This window comes from Otolemur garnettii, unplaced genomic scaffold (genome assembly GCF_000181295.1).
Source record: "Otolemur garnettii isolate 467f Iridium unplaced genomic scaffold, OtoGar3 scaffold00134, whole genome shotgun sequence".
Lineage (NCBI taxonomy): Eukaryota > Metazoa > Chordata > Mammalia > Primates > Galagidae > Otolemur > Otolemur garnettii.
This window is the reverse complement of record NW_003852529.1, coordinates 3,272,200-3,292,829: the sequence shown is the minus strand read 5'-3', so window position 1 is coordinate 3,292,829 and position 20,630 is coordinate 3,272,200. Positions and strand designations below refer to the sequence as shown.

The 20,630-nt window shown below is 58.9% G+C and overlaps 2 protein-coding genes across 4 annotated transcripts in view; one reads left to right on the top strand and one right to left on the bottom strand.

Moving 5' to 3' along the window:
- Window positions 1-763: 763 nt before the first annotated feature.
- The window catches only part of PC (pyruvate carboxylase), a 108,938-nt gene continuing 89,071 nt past the window's right edge, over window positions 764-20,630 (bottom strand). For all 3 annotated transcript variants that reach the window (XM_012810497.2, XM_023518289.1, XM_003798333.3), the window contains 15 exons: window positions 20,260-20,411; window positions 18,623-18,741; window positions 16,939-17,101; window positions 14,603-14,785; window positions 5,166-5,310; window positions 4,812-4,901; window positions 4,504-4,725; window positions 3,958-4,114; window positions 3,215-3,455; window positions 2,868-3,117; window positions 2,434-2,678; window positions 2,169-2,348; window positions 1,844-2,092; window positions 1,459-1,599; window positions 764-1,382 (listed from right to left, as the gene is read on the bottom strand). In XM_012810497.2, coding sequence (XP_012665951.1) covers window positions 1,134-1,382; window positions 1,459-1,599; window positions 1,844-2,092; window positions 2,169-2,348; window positions 2,434-2,678; window positions 2,868-3,117; window positions 3,215-3,455; window positions 3,958-4,114; window positions 4,504-4,725; window positions 4,812-4,901; window positions 5,166-5,310; window positions 14,603-14,785; window positions 16,939-17,101; window positions 18,623-18,741; window positions 20,260-20,411 — 2,786 coding nt within the window. In that variant the 3' untranslated portion in view covers window positions 764-1,133. The remainder of the gene's footprint in view (window positions 1,383-1,458; window positions 1,600-1,843; window positions 2,093-2,168; window positions 2,349-2,433; window positions 2,679-2,867; window positions 3,118-3,214; window positions 3,456-3,957; window positions 4,115-4,503; window positions 4,726-4,811; window positions 4,902-5,165; window positions 5,311-14,602; window positions 14,786-16,938; window positions 17,102-18,622; window positions 18,742-20,259; window positions 20,412-20,630) is intronic.
- LRFN4 (leucine rich repeat and fibronectin type III domain containing 4) lies at window positions 8,582-11,591 on the top strand. The gene is made up of 2 exons (XM_003798334.3): window positions 8,582-10,318; window positions 10,795-11,591. Exons 1-2 carry the CDS (start codon window positions 8,892-8,894, stop codon window positions 11,351-11,353), a joined length of 1,986 nt encoding a protein of 661 aa, XP_003798382.1. The 5' UTR covers window positions 8,582-8,891; the 3' UTR covers window positions 11,354-11,591.

Sequence of the window (20,630 nt, the reverse complement as noted above, 5' to 3'; positions counted from 1 at the left end):
ACAGCATGGCACAAACAGGCTCAGTGGGTGTGGGGATCTGGGCTCTGCTCCCCTCTCCGCAGCCCTTGCTTAGGGCCTGCCGGTGCCTCTGCCCTGCCTTTTCCTCACTTCACCCTGCCTGTGGGGAGGAGGGTAGTGGTGTAGGCACTGTCCCCCTGGTGGAAAGGGAGCTGAGGCTTAGGATGGGCAAGGTCACAACCTGGGATTCTGGATCCAGTGCTCCTGACCTCCTAGCACTCATGGCCAGGGTGCTTGCAGTAACCTCTGCCATTGCCACATCACCTTTCCTGAGGGCTTTACCCACTGACCAGAAGGGGATACTGTTTGCAGTTGGCCCTTGGTCTTTATTTTTGACAAACAGGTCTCTGTTACCCAGGGCCCTGGGTTTTAGAAAACTAAGCAGTGAGGCTATAAAGCAAGTCTAACAGCCTAGGCTTTAGCCCTTTATGCCCTTTCATAGCTATGGAGTCCCGGAAAAATTATTTAACCTTCATGCAACCTGATTTCAGGGGGAAGGTAGATAAAGGCTGATTATGCGTTAACACAGAATAGCCCCAGTCTCCCAAGCAAGCACAGGAGTAGGCAGTCCTGTGTGTGCACTCAATAGGCCCCATTGGACACCTTTGCTACTTTCTGAAGTGGAAGCTGTAACCCACCCCCCACCCACGTGGGGTCTGGTCTGACAGGCAGCCCTGCCCTGGTTGCTACATGGCAGGGCTGGGGGCAGCACTGGGGAGGGAGTGGCATAGGACCCCACGTGGAAGGAAAGGGAAAGCCAGTTTTATTGAGCAAGTGTTCCTGGACTGGGGACTTAGAACTCTGCTCCCGCTCCAGGAGGCAGAACCTTTACAACTCCCCCAGACTTCAGGGCCCACTGCTGTAGTCTCCAAGGAGGAGAGGACCATTATTTGGCAAGAGATGAATAGGACAGCAACTATCCACCTGTAGGGAATGGACAGATGACTGAAGGGAATGGGCCACTGCAAGCGGTTTCTCTCCATCCAGCTAAGGATGGCCTCCAGAGCCAGGCCCTCCTCCCCTCAGGCACTGGCTGGCCTGGGCCTGCCCTGGCAGCACAGCTTCTATTGAAGGCTTTAGGGTGAGGGTGGCCAGGCTGCCAGTCTGGGGCAAGATCACTCAATCTCCAGGATGAGGTCGTCACCTTCCAGTGTCATGTCTTTGGTCACATGGACCTTGCGGACAGTGCCCTCCATGGGTGAGGTCACTACAGTCTCCATCTTCATGGCACTGAGCACACATAGGGGCTGGCCCTTGGTCACCTTGGCTCCTTCTGCCACCTTGATGTCTATCACCTTCCCAGGCATGGGTGCCCCAATCTGGCCCTTCACATCCTTCAGGGCCTTGGGGTGGAAGTGCATCTCCTGCAGACAGGCAAAGCAGGCATGAGACACAGCCCACCCCATCCCTACCACCTGGCTGACCCTGGGGGAGGCGTACCTTCATGGCTTGGGTGTCCTTGACCAGGATGGACCGCAGCTGCCCATTGAGCTCAAAGAAGACCTGCCTCTGGCCAGCCCGGTTCAGGTCACTCACAGCCAGGGCTTTGATGTGCAGCGTTTTGCCCCGCTCCAGCTCCACCTGGAGGAAGGGTGTGGAGGCACAGAGCTGGGGTCAGCTGTGGAGAGAATAGGCCTCTGACCCTGGCCCACAGGGCAGTTCCCCACGCTGCATTTTGGTCCTTATCTTGTGAAGGCCTAATTTCTGGTCTCAAGGGTCCTTTCCCCTCCCAAAGCTTGCGAGACTGGAGAAAGCCAAGCCAAAGTCTGGCACTCTGGGCCAAGCGTGTTGGGGAGGAGTGTGGACAAGCACCAGAGCCACTGACCTCAAACTCCTCTGCAATCTTGGGTCCCTGCAGGAAGAGGCGAGTATTGAGGCTATCCAGGGGTCCAAAGGTGGCAGTGAAGTCCTTGAAGTGGACAAAGACATCAGGGTACATGGCTGCCGAGAGTACATCCTCTGGGGTCACCTCCTCCCCATGCCGGTCTATCAGCTCCTTCTCAAGCGCCTGCAGATCAAGGGGTGGGAGAGAGGCTCCGGGCCGCCCCTCTACCCTCGGCAAGTCCTTTAGCACCTGGGGAGCAAAGCAGAGGGTCAGGCCTGATTGCTGTACTTAGACCCCACCTCCCATTATGCTGGGCCTTTCTTACCTTGGAACGCAGGGGCTCAGGGAACCCCCCATGGGGGACTCCGATGTAGCCCTGCAGGAACTCCACCACAGACCGAGGGAAGGACAGCTCTTCTGCCTGAGCTTCAGCTTCTGCCCGGCTCAGCCCATTCTGCACCATAAACTGGGCCAGGTCCCCCACAATCTTGGAGGAGGGTGTCACCTGAGGAGGCGCCCCTGGAAGTTAGGATGCCCCAAAGCAGGAGCAGACGGGTCTGTGTATCAGGTGAGAGATGGGGTTGACTCACCTTGATGAGGTCACCCAGCATCTGGTTGGCCTCCACATATGCCTTCTTGACCTCCTTGAACTTGGAGCCAAGCCCCATGCTGTGGGCCTGGAAATGCAGGTTGGTGTACTGGCCCCCTGGGATCTCATTCTCATACACGTCCGAGTTGCCAGACTTCATGGTGGCCGTGCAGTCAAATGCTGCGTACAGTCCCCGAGTCCCCTCCCAGTACTCGCTGTAGTCAAACACACGCTCCAGGGGCACCTCTGCAGGGAGGCCAGGGTCAGAGGGTCTCCTCCCACACCCGGGGCTACCTCTGGCCCCACCAAAGCCTAAGGTTACAGGAGGTAGTGAAGCCAGAGTGGGGCGTTTGGATTCTAGCTGAGGCTGACCAAGGGCACTGAGAGTGTTGCAGCTTTGAGAGGGACACAGCTATGGACTGCTGTCTTCCCTACCTGTATCTAGGGGAGTCCCTCGGGTACAGGCCACCAGCGCCCCCATGCTGGGTTGTGAGGTCATCCCGGACATAGAGTCAGCTGCCACATCCACTACATCAGCCCCAGCCTGGGCACAGGCCAGCATGGCTGCCACGCCTGCTCCTGATGTGTCATGGGTGTGGATGTGCAGTGGCAGGTCGGGGAAGCGGTCCCGGAGGGAGCTGACCAGCATGGTGCAGGCTGCTGGCTTTAGCAGCCCTGCCATGTCCTGAGGGGACAGGGAGAGAGAAGATGGTGAAGAGGAGCATGATCCTGGCCTGTGGCAGGGATGGGGCAGGGGCAGGGGCAGGCAAAGGCCCTGGCACCTTGATGCACAGGATGTGGGTGCCGGCTCGCACCAGCTCTTCTGCCAAGCCCATGTAGTACTGCAATGAGTACTTGGTGCGGCTGGGGTCTGCCACATCCCCCGTGTAGGAGATGGCGGCCTCCACCACGCCTCCTGCACTGCCAGCTGCTTCCATGCCCAGCAGCATGTTGGGCAAGTAGTTGAGAGAGTCGAAAATCCGGAAGATGTCCATGCCATTCTCTTTGGCCACTTCACAGAACCTGAGTGGGTGGGACAGCCCAGGGCTGAGTTCCACCCACTGCCCACGGCAATGTGGCCTGGGGACCTGGCCTCTGTGTGGCACCCACAGGCAAAGTAAGGCTGGGCACAGAGACATGGACAAGCCCTTGCCCAGGGGCCCAGGGCAGCATAGTTAGTGGTCTGCCAGGCCAGGGGCCAGCTGGAGTGGCACTACAGGGAGCACTGAATGAGGAGTCCTGAGGCCTGGGACTCAATCCCAGCTCTATACTTAGGGGCCTACGACAAGTCATCTGCCTCTGAGGGCCTCCACGGCCCCACCAGTGAAATGAAGTGATCTGGAAGTATCTGGTTCTGCAGCTACAAAGCTACGCTTACTAACATTTCCAAACAGCAGCCCCTGCTAGGTGTCACCACAGAAGGACTTCTTTTCCAGCCTGCTGTGGGGAGTACAGGCCATCACAACAAGCCTGGCACCCACTGGGTCACACCCTACACTGCCCCCTTCCTCCTTCCCCCTCTCACTTGAAGACCACATTGTCAGGGTAGTTGGTGTAGCCCACAGCGTTGGCCCCACGAAGCAGCATCTGGAACGGGATGTTGGGGATGAGCTCCCGGAGTTCCTGCAACCGCCGCCAGGGGCACTCATACAGGAAGCGCATGGCAACATCAAATGTGGCTCCTGCACAGGAACCAAGGGGCCCAGGTCAGCTCCCTATGTCTTGGGGACCCCACTAGGCCCCGCTCATCTTTAGGGCACCTAGCATTCCCAGCTCTGATCCCCCCCCAACTTTTCCTTTGCTGATCTCTCATTTGTGTCCTCTCTGTGCTGCCTTATGGTCCTGTGTCTTCCTCCCTCCAGTCCCCCGTGCTGTAATGGGGTGTCTCCTTCTCCCTGACCCTGGACCTGCCTGGCTTGCAGTTGTGCAGCCTTATGCCCAGCACCAGCCTGGGCTAAGCTGGCACTCACTGAACAAACGCCATGCCCTCCTCAGTGTATCAGAGCTTGTCCCAAACAGGGTACAGTTCCCGCCAGGCACTGCCCAATGCCCCAGCCCTCCCCCAACCCACCTCCCCAGTTTTCCATGCTGAAGAGCCTGCTGAAGTTGTGGGCAACGTAGGGAGCAATCTTTTTGAGATCGTGGGTGCGCACACGAGTGGCCAGCAGTGACTGGTGGGCATCCCTGAAGGTTGTGTCCATCAGTAGCAGGCCCTGGTGGTTCCGCACAGCTCGGGCGAAGCCTTCAGGCCCCTCCCGCAGCAAGATGTCTCTGAAACCAGCCGGGGGTGGGCCTGGGACAGACAGGGGCATTGGCACCCATCCTGTAGGTGGACGTCTCCCATCTCTCCCATGAATTAGCAGAACAGATCTCACCTACCTATGGGCACTGAAGGGATAATGGGGTCCGTGGGGCTGGGGCTGGCCTTGACAGGGATTGGGGTGGTTGGCCCATTCACCATGACATGCCCTGGGGAGAGAGCAGGCAGTGGGTCAGGAAAGTGGGCAGAGTCTGAGCTGAGGGCAGCAGTGACGGTAGTGAGCTCAGGTGTGGGGGGCCTGCCTCCAAAGCCAGGGCCTCCTGGGTCCAGGCAGTAAAGGAGAACCTCAAATCAGATGGGAGGAAGCCAAGGGTGGGGCACAAGAGGAGGCCGCTTCAGCACCAGGGCTGGAGTTGGGGCAGGGCCAGGAGCAAGGAACATGGAGGGCACAGTGGGGCAGTCTTAGGTCAGACCGAGGTAGTGTAGCAGCTTCTGGGCCCGGTTTTGTGCTGGCCGCAGCTGGAACAGCTCTGGGTTCTCATCTATGAACTGCGTGTCCACAGTGCCTGCCAGGAACTGCTGGTTGTTGAGCACGTTCTGCAGGAAGGGGATGTTGGTCTGCGGGACAGAGGCAGGTGGAGGGGAGTCACCATGCAGCATGGACGAGGCTACAGTTGCCACCCTGGACCAGCACAGCTCAGGGCCCTCTGTGGAGGGTGTTTCCCCCTCCTTCAACCTTCCTTCCATCTGCCAGAGGCCCCTAAGCTGTCAGCCGCCTCCAGCCCTGCTCACCCAAAGTGAGGCCTCCCTACCTTCCTAGAGGGCTAGAAACACCCCTTCAAACCCAAAACTCGGGTAAGCCTTTTCTGCAGCCCCTCTTTCAACAAGCCATCACTCTGACACTCTCGGTGGCCTCCTCCTGGCTAAGTCCAGAGGGTGGCTCCCACACTGGGCTTTTAGACATCTGGCTGTCCTCCCACACCACATTACATGGCCTCACTTCCAGGGATAGCTTCTATTCCCAGAGCCAAATCCCAAAGGCAGAACCACCACCTGAGCATCCCTGTGTGTGTCCCTCACAGAGGCTCAGTAAGTCCCAAACCAGCTTCCCCAGTGCCCCTCAGCCTGGTGGAGGCCTCGCCAGGGACTTGGTTACCAAAACCTGCAGCCAGCACCTGTACTACCCATTCCTCCCATGTCACCAGTCAAGAGGGACAGTGTACCATGGCCACAACTACCACTGGTCTTCCTCATCATGGCTGTGCCTGGCCACACTAAATCTGCCCTGTGCTCTCACCCTCCACATGTGCACCTCCTGGGAAACGCTTCCTGGATGTCTGAACTTGAAGGTCTTTGTACCCCTGGCTTTCTAATACACCCTGGTGGGGTCAGCTGATGGAACACCTTACCCCTAGCCTTGTCACTGTGGCTTATCTGGTTTCCTCACCTGCCCAGCAGCTCTCCGGGAGCAGGGGGCTGTCAGGGGTACTTGTGTCCTTGGGCTCTGTTCAAGGGCCCTCAGTTCCACTAATTATGTGGCTGGGGGACAACATGAGGCTGGAACAGGGTGAGGATAACCTAGAAGCCACACAGGGACGGAGGAGCCAACCCTGTGAGACACCCTGTGACTGTGAGACCACATGGCACTCTGCACGATCGATCGTGGCACGTGGCCACTCTGGCTTCTGCTTCAGAGAAAGCATCTCCATGTTAGAAGTTCTGCTGCCCCCTTCATGAGGGACTCGAAGGTACAACCTGGGCCCCTTGGAGAATGTGCCTGTCCCCCTAGGGTCCCAATCACCTGGGCTGCCAAGATGCTTTCCCCACCAGCATCCCACAGGTGGTCACTGCAGAGTGGGGTCGAGTCATGAGTGCCTTGTCCCTGTCTAGTGTGACAGGTCTGTCTCTGTGCAGCCTAGATGAGGCTGCAGTTGCCACCCTGGACCAGCACAGCTCAGGGCCCTCCTAATGAGATTTCAACTAGGCCAACGCATGGCATTTGGGAGGGGAGACAGTTACCATTTGAAGAACCTAGACCCACATAAGTGTGAAAAGATCCCCAGAGACCTTCCGTGCCCCAGCCTGCGCTTCTCTGTTGTAAGAGATCCTGCTTCATGATTGCCCAGTATCCTTCACTTTTCGGTTCTGGAAGCCCAGTGGGGGCTCAGCCAGGCCCACTTGGCTCCCAACACACCCCAACTCCCAGCATTAGGCAACACATGATAGATGGTAGTAAACATCTGTCTAGAGCAAGGAAAACATTTGGGATGAGAAGAGGAACAAAGAAATACCTGGTTCTTGGCACATCGGCCAGGACCAGGAGCCAGCCCCTATCATTTTATTACACAACCACAACAGCTGGGGTCCAGGAAGTGGTGAGAGTAAGGATGGCCTCCAGCTGTTCCCTCTCCCCTCCTCCTCTAGGTGCATGCAATTAATAGTTTGGCCTCCAAGAGCAAAGCAGTCTCAGTGATTTGTCCGAGGCCACCTGGGCTGCTGTGCCAGGCAGTATTAGAGTTCCAGACTCCGGTAGCCCCCGGACTCTGGCCACTGCCCCGCGCCACCCCCCCCAATCAGGGATGGAGGAAGGAGAACCAGAAAGGGTGGGGCATAAGTACCCAACGATGAGGATACAGGAAGGTGGTGACTTTTCCCGTTCCCCAACCTGGCAAACCACTAGTGGTGGCGGGACCACAGTGCCCGACCACCCAAGCCCCACCTCTCTCGGGTGGGAAGCGGGACACCTCCCCTCCTCACAGCAGGGGGCCCCTCTCGGGGAGCTCCTCTGAGGGTAGAGGTGGAGGGTACAGTGACTGCCACCGCCTGCTGGGAAGCCGCGCCGCGTGCACCAATCCCTAGCCGGAGACACAGGCGGGTTGGATCCGAACACCAGGCGTGGAAACGGGAGAGGGAGGGAGGGAGGGAGGAACAGGCATAGGGCGGGCCCGTGGGGGCGGGGCGTCTGTCCAGAGGCCGAGCCCTGTCGGCCCCACCCCGCAGCAGCCCTGCCCCGGGCGCCGCCCCGGCCCCCCACCCACCCCGAGCCCCGTGCCTGTTAGGGACCCTCCACGTGACTCGGTGATGCAGAACGGTTATGACCTTCAGCGTGTGTCTGTGAACGCGAGGGTCCCAGTATCAATGCGGGTTTGCGCCCGGCCCTGCCCGTGGGTGCAGGGACGTGTGGGTGTGTAAGCATGTGTGGGTGTGTTGGGGAGGGTGCCCAGCGACATGTGACAAAGACTCCAGTCTCTGAGAGATGGTGAAGGGGCCCGCGAGCGGGCGCTTTGTCTGGCTGTCTGCAGAGTGAGGTTCGCGCCGCGGCGGCGGGCGCCCGTGCGGTGCAGGATGCCGGGGCGCCAGGGTGGCCGGGGGCGCGCGCGCCTGTGCCGGGGTGAGTGCGCTGCGGCAGCGCCTGGGGGCAGCTTGGCGGGCTCGCGCAGGCCCGGGCCTCGGGCGTGACTGGGCGCCACCCGTGGACGCTGCAGTGGTCGCGTGTCCCCGTGACCTCGGGAGGCCGCCTGGGCCCGGGTGGATCCCCGTGTGCCCCTCCCAGTCCGCCCTCCACGTGCGTGTCCGCGGCGCGCGCGCCCATCGGCGCGCACCCGTCCGCCTGTCGCCGCCACCACCGCTGCCGCCACCGCGAACCGCGCCGGGGAAAGGCGCCGGGAACCGAGCGAAAAGGGGCCGCGGGCCCGAGCGCCATGGGCCAGAGGGCGGGCGGCCGGCAGCCTGTCATCCCCGGGCCTCGCCCCCGCGGGAGAGCGGCCTGGAGTCGGCGGGGGCCGGCCGGGCCCGCGGGGAGGCCGGCCCGCGCCCCCTGAGCGGCAGACACCAGGTGAGGGGGGTGCGGGGGGGGGTTGGCCAGGGAGGGGCCAGCGCCATGCGAGGGTAGGGTGCTGGTGGGCACCTTCCCCGGAGGGGGAGGGGATGGCGCGGAAGCGGGAGGAGGCTGATTTCAGGGGATGCCAAAGAAAGGAAGTTCCGGGACCCTCCCTGCGCTTGGCCCACCTCCGCTTCCTGCCTCATGCCTCACCTTGTCCCCAACGCCTGGACTCCCCCTAACTGCTTGGGAAATGTGACCTTTATTCTGGGGGGCCTGGCCCTAAAGGCCCCAGCTTTCCCTCATCCCTGGAGGACTCCTTGGACCTTTGACCCAGCCCCTTCCCAGGCCAGGCTCTTGGGAGCTGGCTCCTGGGACAATGCCCTGGGCTCAAGTGGGCACCTGCACCAGCCCCACCTGTGCTTGGGCCATGGCCCTTTCCTACAGGGCGCTCACCATGGCCCCACCGCTCCTGCTGCTGCTGCTGGCCAGTGGAGCGGCTGCATGTCCCCTGCCCTGCGTCTGCCAGAACCTGTCCGAGTCACTCAGCACCCTGTGTGCCCACCGAGGCCTGCTGTTTGTGCCGCCCAACGTGGACCGGCGCACAGTGGAGCTGCGGCTGGCTGACAACTTCATCCAAGCCCTGGGGCCGCCTGACTTCCGCAACATGACAGGGCTGGTGGACCTGACGCTGTCTCGCAACGCCATCACCCGCATTGGAGCCCGCGCCTTTGGGGACCTGGAGAGCCTGCGGTCCCTGCACTTGGACGGCAACAGGCTGGTGGAGCTGGGCTCTGGCAGCCTGCGGGGGCCTGTCAACCTACAGCACCTCATCCTCAGCGGCAACCAGCTGGGCCGCATCGCGCCAGGGGCCTTTGATGACTTCCTGGACAGCCTGGAGGACCTGGACCTGTCCTACAACAACCTCCGCCAGGTGCCCTGGGCTGGCATCGGTGCCATGCCTGCCCTGCACACCCTCAACCTGGACCATAACCTCATTGACGCACTGCCGCCGGGCGCCTTCGCCCAGCTGGGTCAGCTCTCCCGCCTGGACCTCACCTCCAACCGCCTGGCCACGCTGGCGCCCGACCCACTCTTTTCCCGGGGGCGCGATGCTGAGGCATCACCGGCACCCCTGGTTTTGAGCTTCAGCGGGAACCCGCTGCACTGCAACTGCGAGCTGCTGTGGCTGCGGCGGTTGGCCCGGCCCGACGACCTGGAGACCTGCGCGTCCCCACCCGGCCTGGCGGGCCGCTACTTCTGGGCAGTGCCAGAGGGCGAGTTCTCCTGTGAGCCCCCCCTCATTGCCCGCCACACACAGCGCCTGTGGGTACTGGAGGGCCAGCGGGCCACACTTAGGTGCCGGGCCCTCGGCGACCCTGCGCCCACCATGCACTGGGTTGGCCCTGACGACCGGCTGGTTGGCAACTCCTCCCGAGCCCGGGCTTTTCCCAATGGGACCCTGGAGATTGGGGTGACAGGTGCTGGGGATGCAGGGGGCTATACCTGCATTGCTACCAACCCTGCTGGAGAGGCCACAGCCCGAGTAGAGCTGCGGGTACTGGCCTTGCCCCACGGAGGGAACACCAGCGCCGAGGGGGGCCACCCTGGGCCCTCGGACATTGCTGCCTCGGCTCGCACTGCTGCCGAAGGCGAGGGGACTCTGGAGTCTGAGCCAGTGGTGCAGGTGACAGAGGTGACCGCCACCACGGGGCTGGTGAGCTGGGGGCCAGGGCGGCCGGCTGACCCTGTGTGGATGTTCCAAATCCAATACAACAGCAGCGAGGACGAGACCCTCATCTATCGGTGAGGACGCACATTCTGCCCACCCTCACACCGGCAGGTCCCCCACCCTGCACCCCTCGGAGGTTTGCCCCCAGCCCCTCCTCCCCCTGAATGTGCTTATGTCCACCTCTGTGGCTGCAGAGGAGCAGTGGCCTGGCATAGCTGCCTGGGTGGCAGTGGTGGGGTCTGTGTTGCAGCACACGGGCCCCACACACATTATTTCTGCTTCTGTTGGTGCCGTTCCCTGCCCCCCACATCCTTTCTGGTTTGCTTTGGGCCTGTGCATGTCAGTGTGTACATCCATCTGTCCCCTGGCACCTTCTCCTGTCCCACACGCACATGCCTGTTTCTCTGCCTTCTTGAGTGAACACACAAGGCCTGTGTGGTCCCAGGAGCTGGGAGCACAGGGTGGGAGACGAATTGGGATGCAAGGTCCTAGCCGTGAAGGTGGGGGCTGGACTCCAGCCTGGGCTCTGACCACCTGCCCTTCCCTGCAGGATTGTCCCAGCCTCCAGCCACCACTTCCTGCTGAAGCACCTGGTACCTGGTGCTGACTACGACCTCTGCCTGCTGGCCCTGTCACCTGCTGCTGGGCCCTCAGACCTCACAGCCACTAGGCTGCTGGGCTGTGCCCACTTCTCTACACTGCCGGCTACACCCTTGTGCCACGCCCTGCAGGCCCACGTGCTGGGCGGGACCCTGACCGTGGCCGTGGGGGGTGTGCTGGTGGCTGCCTTACTGGTCTTCACTGTGGCCTTGCTGGTACGGGGCCGGGGGGCTGGGAATGGCCGCCTCCCCCTCAAGCTCAGCCATGTCCAGTCCCAGACCAATGGTGGCCCCAGCCCCACACCCAAGGCCCACCCACCGCGGAGCCCTCCGCCCCGCCCCCAGCGCAGCTGCTCCCTAGACTTGGGGGACGCTGGGTGCTATGGTTATGCCAGGCGCCTGGGAGGGGCCTGGGCCCGTAGGAGCCACTCAGTGCATGGGGGGCTGCTTGGGGCAGGGTGCCGCGGTGTGGGTGGCAGCACGGAGAGGCTGGAGGAGAGTGTGGTGTGAGGGGCCGGTGGCATGTGTGGCCGCCTGGCCCAGGGCTCCCTCCTTGGTTTTTATTCTTGGTACCTCAGGCTCCTCTGCGTACTTGGCAGGACTGGGAACCCTTTCCTTGGTTCTGGCCTCCAGACTAGGATAAGGGACAGGTCCCTCTGATAGGTGCTCACAGCCCCAGAGGCAGGCGCTGCAGCCACCAAATGGGAGTCTTGTTTTTATTTATAATAAAATTGTTGGGGACACCTCAGTGCTAGTCTCTGGTTTCATCTGGCTAAATCATGTGGGAGGAGAAGGCACATAGATAGTGGCAACAAACACATGGTCCAGGACAGGAGTCAGGGCTGCAGGGGCAGGGGCTGGCATTTGATTGCCTGAGTGAGCCCAGGCCCAGCCCAGGAGGAGTCACAGGTCTGCACTTACATGTACTGTGGCTGAGCTTGAGGGGGAGACAGCCTGACCTGTAAGTGCAGAGAATGCCTCCTCCTGGCAGGTGAGGACCCCTGTAATGCCAGGTGTGTGGTGAACACGCCCCTGTGTAGCCGTGTGCAGGGTGGCCACGGCACTGGATGAGGAGGTGGAGATAGCACACCCCTTTCGGGCAGAAAAAAGACCTGGGTTAGCCATATTCTAAGCACAGCTCAGTAACAAGTCCCCCAGGCTTGTCCCGCATTTCCCAGGGCATCTTCTGGATTTGTGAAATGTCATCCTACAGAGACTAGGCCAAGAGTCCTACTATCCCATCATGAGCCTGGAAGCCTCTGGAAGGTCTGTCAGGACTATAGGCACCAATGAGACTGCAGCTCCAGCTACCCCACTGACTTCCCCCTCGTGCCCTCCTCTAATGCCTTGGCTCTCCTTCACTGCAGGGAGACAGCTGGATGAGGAACATGTGGCCACTTCCTGCTCAAGTCCTCTTATCTCTGTCCAGGCAGTCCAAGGCCAGGGGACCCTGCTCTGCCTCCTCTGCCAGAACACCCAGCCAAGCATGGCCCCTGTGGCCTCCTGAACAATCTGTCCCTGGATGCTGGCTGGACAGCATAGCACTAGATACACAAGTACCTTCAGACACAGGTGTCTCTTGGCCTTGCTGAGGGCCAGGTACGTGCAGGTGCCGTATGGACACAGAAGGTGGGCACTGGCATCCTGGAGCCTGTGATGGTGCCTGGCCCATGGCAGCAATGTGAAAGGTGCTGCGTGGACACACTGGTATCTTTCGGTGCTCTGAGTTGTGCAGACTGCTCACACACAGGCATCTGCTCTCCCAGCTCCAGGACACATGCCTGGGTATGGACCAAGAGCCTGGTGGTTTCAATAGATGGGAATAAAGCACGGTGGCTCATGCCTGTAATCCTAACACTGGGAGGCTAAGGTGGGTGGACTGCTTGAACTGAGGAGTTCAAGACCAGCCTGAGCAAAAACGAGACCCTGTCTCTACTAAAATTAGAAAAAATGAGGCAAGAGAATCACTTGAGCGCAAGAATTGGAAGTTGGCTGTGAGCTTTGACACCATGGCACCCTACCCAGGACAAAAGCTTGAGACTACGTCTCAAAAAAAAAGGGTCTCAACAAGCAGGGAGTGAGAACTTCTGGGTGAAGGTGGAAGGGCAAAAAGGGTGGGCTTGCAGGAGCCAAGGGAACAAGGCCACCAGGGCTGCAGTGTTCAGTGTTGGGGGGAGGCTTGGGGCACAGCAGGAATCAGCAGCCTGCTCTGGGGACACATCTGGGGAGGACATTGTACCCCTAGACACCAAAACCGCTTGTGCTACTGCTGGTCCATTTGATCTCCATCTTGAGAAAAGAGGATCTCAGGTGGAGGATACTGCTGGGCCCTCCAGGATGCAGGACAGCTGCAAGGTCCTATGGCCCAAGGGACCAGCTTGCCACAGAGGTAGGGCCTGGGCACTGAGGGTGAGGGACACAACCACAGGGCCTAGCCAGGACCAGCAGGCCAGGGGCAAGCAAGAGGTGGGGACGGCCCAGGTCATCCCATTGGGGTCATGGTGTACACCGGCCAGATAGCTCCTTGTGGCAGTAAAGGGGCCATAGGAACCTCTGTCGGGAAATCCAGGCCCCATGGCAAGATGTGGGCAGAGCACAGGACATTGCAAGTTGGTGTCATGACATGGCTCTGCCCTGTTTACAGGGCAGGGACCCCCAGCATCCAGGAGATGCCCCATCTCCTGTGAGGGTGGGCTATGGGCGAAGGGCCCAGAACTCTCCCTGTGCCTTTTTCAAAAGGTCTCTGCACTGGGCCAGCATCTGGGACAGCCAGAGCTGTCTGGACAGATGAGAGGAATGACCATGGGGCCTGAGGGGACAGCACTGTCCATGTGCCCCAAGTCTCCATATAGCCAGGGGCTAGAAGCAGCTGCAGGGAGGATGGCCAGGCCAAGAAGAAGAGGCTGTCAGCTGGCAACCGGAGTAGCCTGTCCTATGGAGCCCAGCAGAGGCCGAGAGAGGAGCTCCCACAACGGCCAAGGGTCTTGTCCCCCCAGCTCTTCCTATCCTGCCATTCTGAGGGTGGCCCCACAAAAAACATGGGCAGGTGCTGGCTCTAAAGAACAAGGTGGTACTTTGTCACTGTGAATTCCTCTCTAGCCCTAGACACTAGTAGCAGAGCCCAGATAAGATGCAATGGGCACCCACAATCCTTACCTGGCAGGCTGACCGTGGTGGCCTGATGAAGGCAGCTAAGTTACAGGCCACACCCCTTGGCTATCCTGAAAGTCCCCAACAGGCCAGGGTGGGGAGGCAGCAGGGGCTAGTAGGAGAGTCTGACTACACGAAGTGCCCCCAACCACACAGGCCCTGAGCTCTGGCTCAGGGCGGCTATGTTTTCCCAAAGTAAGAAATTACCTGTGCAACTTGTTCAAAATACAGACTGTGGGGACTTGACCCAAACCTGTGGGGTCAGGATTTCCAGAAGTGGGGCCTCTCCAGATGATCCTAACCCTGAAGGGGCAGGAAAGAGTGTGGGCCTCCCCTGAACAACACTGTGGACAGGAGGCCCCTGGGCCTGGGCAGAGGGTCTGAGGAAGAGCTCTGGGCCCGCCAACTCCAGGGCTGCGGAGGAGTGAGTGGGCGAGGGGCAGCCAGGAGCAGCTAATGTGCAGTGATGGCTGAAGGAACCAGAGGCTTGACAAAGACAAAGCAGGGCAGACTGAGGTAGAGCCACGCTCCAGCCCCCAGCAGGGATGTGAATGACCATGGGACCTTCAAAGGGCCAGAGCAAATAGGGTGGGCACCGTAGCCTCTCACCTTCACACCTCGGACGCGGAACTCAGCAAGGGCTCTGCTCATCTTGGTTGCGGCCGTGGGATGGTCTTTACCATGGGCGATGACTTTGACCAGCAGGGAATCATAGTGGGGGGAGATGACAGCTCCTTGGAAGGCAGAAGCATTATCCAGGCGGATCCCCATGCCCTCTCCGCTCCGGAACACCTGGGGGAAAGGTAGGGAGAAGACAGGGGGAAGTTTGGACCAAGTTGGATGCTGTGGCCAAGGTGTGGCCCCAGCACATGGCCCTGAGTGCAGTGGTGGCAGCCCACTGAGGCTGAGCATGGGGTGCTCCGGATTGTCAGGTTTTCCAAGCCCAGGGGTACCCCTTCCCCAAGTCACACATAATCATGGCAGCCTGCTCTTTGAGAGGAGCCGAGGGGACAAAGGAGTAGACGCTCAGGCAACCCCGGGGCTGTGCACACAGCCCAGCCAGGACACAGAGAGGGACCTGAGGCAGGCAGGGGCCTCCAACCTCCCACTGCCTGACCAACCCTTATGCCTTCCAGATTCATTCATGTCCCTCGGCTCACCCCAGACACAGGGATGGACTGTCCCCTTCAAACCAGAAACTGCGGATCCAACCACTAAACTTAAGTTCCTGCTCAATCAGGGCTCTCAGGCAAGCGAGGAAATGCATGGACTGGCATGGGGACACTTTGGGACAATGAGCGAGGACCAGAGAGCAGGCAGGTTGGCCAAGGGGGTTGTTTTTACCATACAGGGTGATAGTGAGGCCTTGGCATCCACCCATGTTCCCTTCCTCCCCTTTCCTTCCAGAAGGGGGAAGTGGGAAGAGAGGGAGAGGAGGTAAGGAGGGTGAAGTGGACACAGACACGCGGAAATGCCAGGAAGGAAGGGGGGCCAGGTGCAGGAGAGCCCCCCATGCATGTGCCCAGCTCCCCGCTACAGCACAGAAGCAAGGCAGAGCACGGGCTGGCGGGGAAACAGATCTGTGAGTGCAGATGGAGGTAGCACAGAGGGGTACTAGGTACAGGGGGGACAGCTGTGGGTGCCTGGGAGAGGGATGGTGCTAACACTGCCCTCATGACAGGCATGTTGGGGGGGTGCAAGCTTCCACAGGGAGAGCCTCCTGGGAGTGGGGGACCCACCAGGTCCACATATGGAAGACAGGGAGAGGGGGACAATCCAGAGGGGCCTTGGACACTCACTGCACCATGTTTCCGCTGCTAAGGGTCAGAGGCCTGTGTTCGATAAAAAGGAACTTAATAAAATATTTAAGGGGAACACTCAGCTGTGAGCAGGAACTGTCAGCTAAAAATACTCTGTGGTAAACTGGGCTCTGAGGAGCCAGGCTCGGAAGTGGGGGTGGAGGGAGCAGAGGAGTCGGGCCGCTGGCAGCACCCGGCCTTGGGCTGCCCCACCTACGGGCCCTGATCCTTCCAGAAACAGAAGGCAGGCAGCCAACTCCTTGCTGAAGCCTACAAGCTCTGCTGCTTTCAGAATCCCGAGTGACCCCACCCCTGCCTTGCCACCCCCACCTATCTCAGAAGCCCCAGGTCTGGCTTGTCTCCCCTCACTCTCCTCGCCGTCCCCACCCACCCGACACTAGGCCCCCTGCCCTAGACTCTGGAGGGAATCTGAGTTCCTCCAATGCCCTGCCTTCTGAAGGGCTCAGACTGGAGAGGGAGGCAGTGACCAGCAGGCTGGCAGGTACCCAGAAGGCAAGTGGAAGGGAACCCTCTGCAGGCCCTACAGCTGGGGACTGAGGCAGAAGAGAAGGAGAGAGGTGGCTTCCGGGGACCAACTGGTTAGGCCCTGGAGATGAGAGGAGGCAGCCTCCTGGAGAAGGCACAGGGCCCTCCCTTGATGCCCTTCCTCTGCCAGCTCTCTCCACCACTCTGGCCCTACCACCCCTGGCAGTATCAGCCTCCCTCCTGAGCTACCATCTCCCTGACTCCTCCCTCGCTCACCTTTGATGACTAACCCTCCACTGGGACATCCAGCCAGTCCTCTGCTTCCCCTGCCCCTCAGTCCTGCCTTGCCAGCCCCCCTCCCTTCGTCTGAAGGCAGGACAGTGACCAGCCCCTCCAGCTCAGTTGGCAACAAGGACTTGGGCTCCTGGTGGAAGATTGAAGACTCAAGGGCTGGACTTCATTTCTGAGGAACCTGCATTTTGTTCCTGACTCTGCACGGTAGCTGCTTTCCCCTAGAATGTTCTGCCTTTACTCTTGGGCACTACCTGAATCCCATGTACTGAAAGGTGGCTTCAGACCAGCTCATGTGAGGGGCAACATGGCCTATGAGACTCTTCCTACAGCCTGAGATGGGTGTCTCGCTGGTGGAATGCTACCCACCTCAATGCGGCCAGTGTCTGGCTGGAAGCTGCGTGCGGGGTCCTCCGTGGTGACCCGGCACTGGATGGCGCAGCCATTGATGCGGATGTTCTCCTGCCGCAGGCCCAGGTCTGGCAGGCTCCTGCCCTCAGCCACGTGGATCTGAGCATGGACAAGGTCCACGCTGCCAGTAACAAGGACAGGAAGGGGAGGAGTGTGAGGTGGAGGTCTTGCATAGTCATCTGCTTTTGACCTGCTAGCCCCCTGCCCTGCTCCTGCCAGGATACTGGGAGATGTTGTGCTGTCTGAGTTACAGAGTGGGGATGCTGGGACCTGCCTGTTCCTGCATACTGCTGATGCCACCGGCTATTCAGCCCGTTTCAGACCCCTGGGGTCTCCCCATTCTCCCCCTCCATGGCTCCCACAAGCCTAGATTTGAAGCCTCAGAAGATCACTAGGTGAGAGGGTCAGGACACCCCACTCCTGGAGCCATGTGTGCAGCACTCCAACTGCGGGTGGGGTCAGGAGTGTTTTATAGTGACACAAACTGGCCCAAAGCCAGGGTTAAAGGCTTAAATCACTCAAAATGTGTATCTTGAAAGAATGAAAGCCATTTCAGTTGTCATTTATAACGTAGGCAGACTTGTCCATACTCAATGGTGTGGGAGGGCACAGTGGCACAGTGTAGCCAGGTGAATGATTAGCAAATGGTGCTTCTCCTTTGCTCAGGTGATACCATTAAGGTGTGTATCTCTGGAACTCTTTAGAGATGAAGTCAAAGATGGGGGCACAGGTGATAACTAACTTCCTTAATAACCATAAAATCCAGAAACAACCCAGATGCCTGGTAATGCAGGGCTGCATCAGCTATGAGACAGACGGGCAGCACATGGCCCTGAATGTCTCAGAGAGAATATTGTGCTTGGAGAACACCTGTGAATACTGAATTTTATTTATTTATTTATGACAGAGTCTCACTCTGTCACCTTGGGTAGAGTACCGTGCCATCATAGCTCACGGCAACTTCAAACTCTTGGGCTCAAGCAATCCTCTTGTGTCAGCCTCGCAAGTAGCTAGAACTGTAGGCATCCGCCATCACACTGGCTTATTTTTTTCTATTTTTAGTAGAGATAGGGTTTCGCTGTTGCGCAGGCTGGTCTGGGACTCCTGAGCTCAGGTGATCCACCTGCCTTGGCCTCCAGAGTGCTAGGATTACAGGTGTGAGCCACTGTGCCTGTCTGAATATTAAATTTAAAAAGTAGAATAAAATTCTGTATAAAACATCTCAGTGGCATCAAACTATTTATATAGTGATATAAGTAAAAATGGAAAGAAAGATTACTAAAAGATTCCGAGTGGGCACAGCTGGAGTCAGGACTAACTAGAAAGAGATTTGGATCCCAGTCCTGGCAACATGACCGTGAGCAACCCTCTCACCCTCCTTGAGTCCAGCTTTCCTCCTCTGATAAAGGGCTCCACAAAGCACACAGCACAGTGCCGGCAGTGGGCACGTCGGTGACCTCACTGAGGGTGTGGCTCCCACCACCTTTTGCTCTTTTGTACTTTTACAATAACCATGTGATACTTGGATCCCTCTCCCAAAAGGGAGAGTGAGCAAGCTCCCAACCACCTGTACTCTGAGAAGTGACTTGATGTGGATTTCACATAAACATGATGCCACACCCTCCCGCACCCTGGCACTCACTCTGTGACCTCCTCAGTGACAGTGTGCTCCACCTGTAGGCGGGAGTTGACCTCGATGAAGTAGTGCTTGCCATGCTTGTCCACGAGGAACTCCACTGTGCCCGCGTTCTCGTAGCCCACCTGTGGGGCAGCCATGTAAGCAGGGTGCCGGCAGGCAGGGACAGAGGAGGCCCATGGGCTCCAGGTACAGGGACTCAATCCCACCCATCAGGCTGCCTATGGCAAGCCTGGCCCCAACAGGCAGCAGTAGGCTTTGCCCCCAGGAAGCTTATGCTCAGGACCTGGGGCCATGTGCCTGTCTGGACGTTTTCCCCCAAGGACTCCACTGGGATCCAGGGTCTCCTTGGAGTTTCCATAGCTATACCCAGCCTGTCTGGGAGAAGATGTCAGACATCTTTAGATGTCTGCCCCTTTAGACTCGGTGCCCATTCCCAGGGCTGTCTTCAGGGCTTGCCAACTGAGGCCCTCCCATCCACTCAGACTTGGCGATCTGGGCCTCTCCTAGACCCTACTCATTCTTAGAGGTGTTTTCAGAAAGCTCCCTTCTCATCACTCCATCGTCACCTCTGGTCACCACCCAATGAGATATCTAATAACGATTCTAACTCAAATTTCAACCCTAATTCCAATTTCACTTCTGGTCCTACCAAAACCACAAACTAGATCTAAATAATCCCTCTCAAATCTGTTGTGGAATGAGAAATGGCATAAGCCAATAGATCAGGTAAAATTATTCCTACGAGGTAACCAAAATCACAACTCTAAGAGATCCTTTAATCAATGTCTCAAATTAATTATAGCCGAGGCCTTGCGACAGGGCGCAGGCCCTGGCTTTCAACTTGGGGAAGGATAGATTCCTCTGATGTCTATCACGTCTTCTGGCCCAGGCTGCCTAGAGGTCCCAGGTGGCACAGCTCTGGAAAGAATCAGGCACCAGCGTGGGAGCTGTGGCCTTGGGTGGCATGGGACCTGGTTGCTGGGAAGGCCTGCCTCTTGAGGGAGGGTGCAGGAAGAAGGAAGGGAAGGCAGGGCACTGCCAAACACCTGGCCATGGGCACCCTCTGGCTCCTCCACACCCCCTGACCAATCCACAGAGCTCCTAGGTGGGCAGAGATTGGCACAGGGGACCTGAGTGAGGGAATGGATGGTACTAAATATGAGGAGACAGAAGCAAGTGAGGACAAGAATGCCTTCACAATGGTCCTTAATCATGACAGAATACACTGATCTTATTCCCTTTACTCCAGGGGTGAGCTGGCACCACAGAGAAGCTTGGTCTGTGTAGCAGAGGGCCGAGGGGTGGCCAGGGCCCTTCCCTCCCTCTTCTTAGCCATTCTGGACTCTGGGCTTGGCCTTTAAACCAGCTGCCTCTGCAGTCACACACAAAAGATGCCAAAAACCCCACTATCTGGCTTCCAAGAGATTCCTTCTTCCCTCTCCTTCCCTGCCAGTTGTCCTGGGAATTCCCTGCTCCCCACAGGCTGATCACAAGGGATGCTCATACCCTGGCAGGCTGCAAGGCTGCCCCAACAGAGATGCTAAGCAAGCAGGCCTGCAATCACACGCTCCTGTCTCCACATAGGGAGGGCCCCCACCTTGGCCTCTGGAACTCTGTTCCAGCAAGGTCCAGCTCCTCACCTGCTTAGCAAGTTTGACAGAGTCACTCGTGAGCCTTGTCCGAAGCTGGGGGTCCAGGTGGGCGGCAGGGGCAATCTCTACCACTTTCTGGTGCCGACGCTGGATGGAGCAGTCTCGCTCATATAGGTGCAGAATGTTCCCATACTGGTCCCCTGAGATGGAAAGTGAGCTGGGCTCAGCTTTTTCTGGAATCTAAATGCCCCCATGTCCCTCCATATAACCCCATGGCCAGTCAGTGCCTGCTCCCAACAGGGGGCAGGGAGTAGGTGAGATCCCAGCACAACTGAGGCCGTAGAGACCTGACTGGTAGCCCAGCTCCCATAACCCACTTTCCAGAAGGAGGGTTCTGCAAGAGTTCTTGGGGGTGCTGC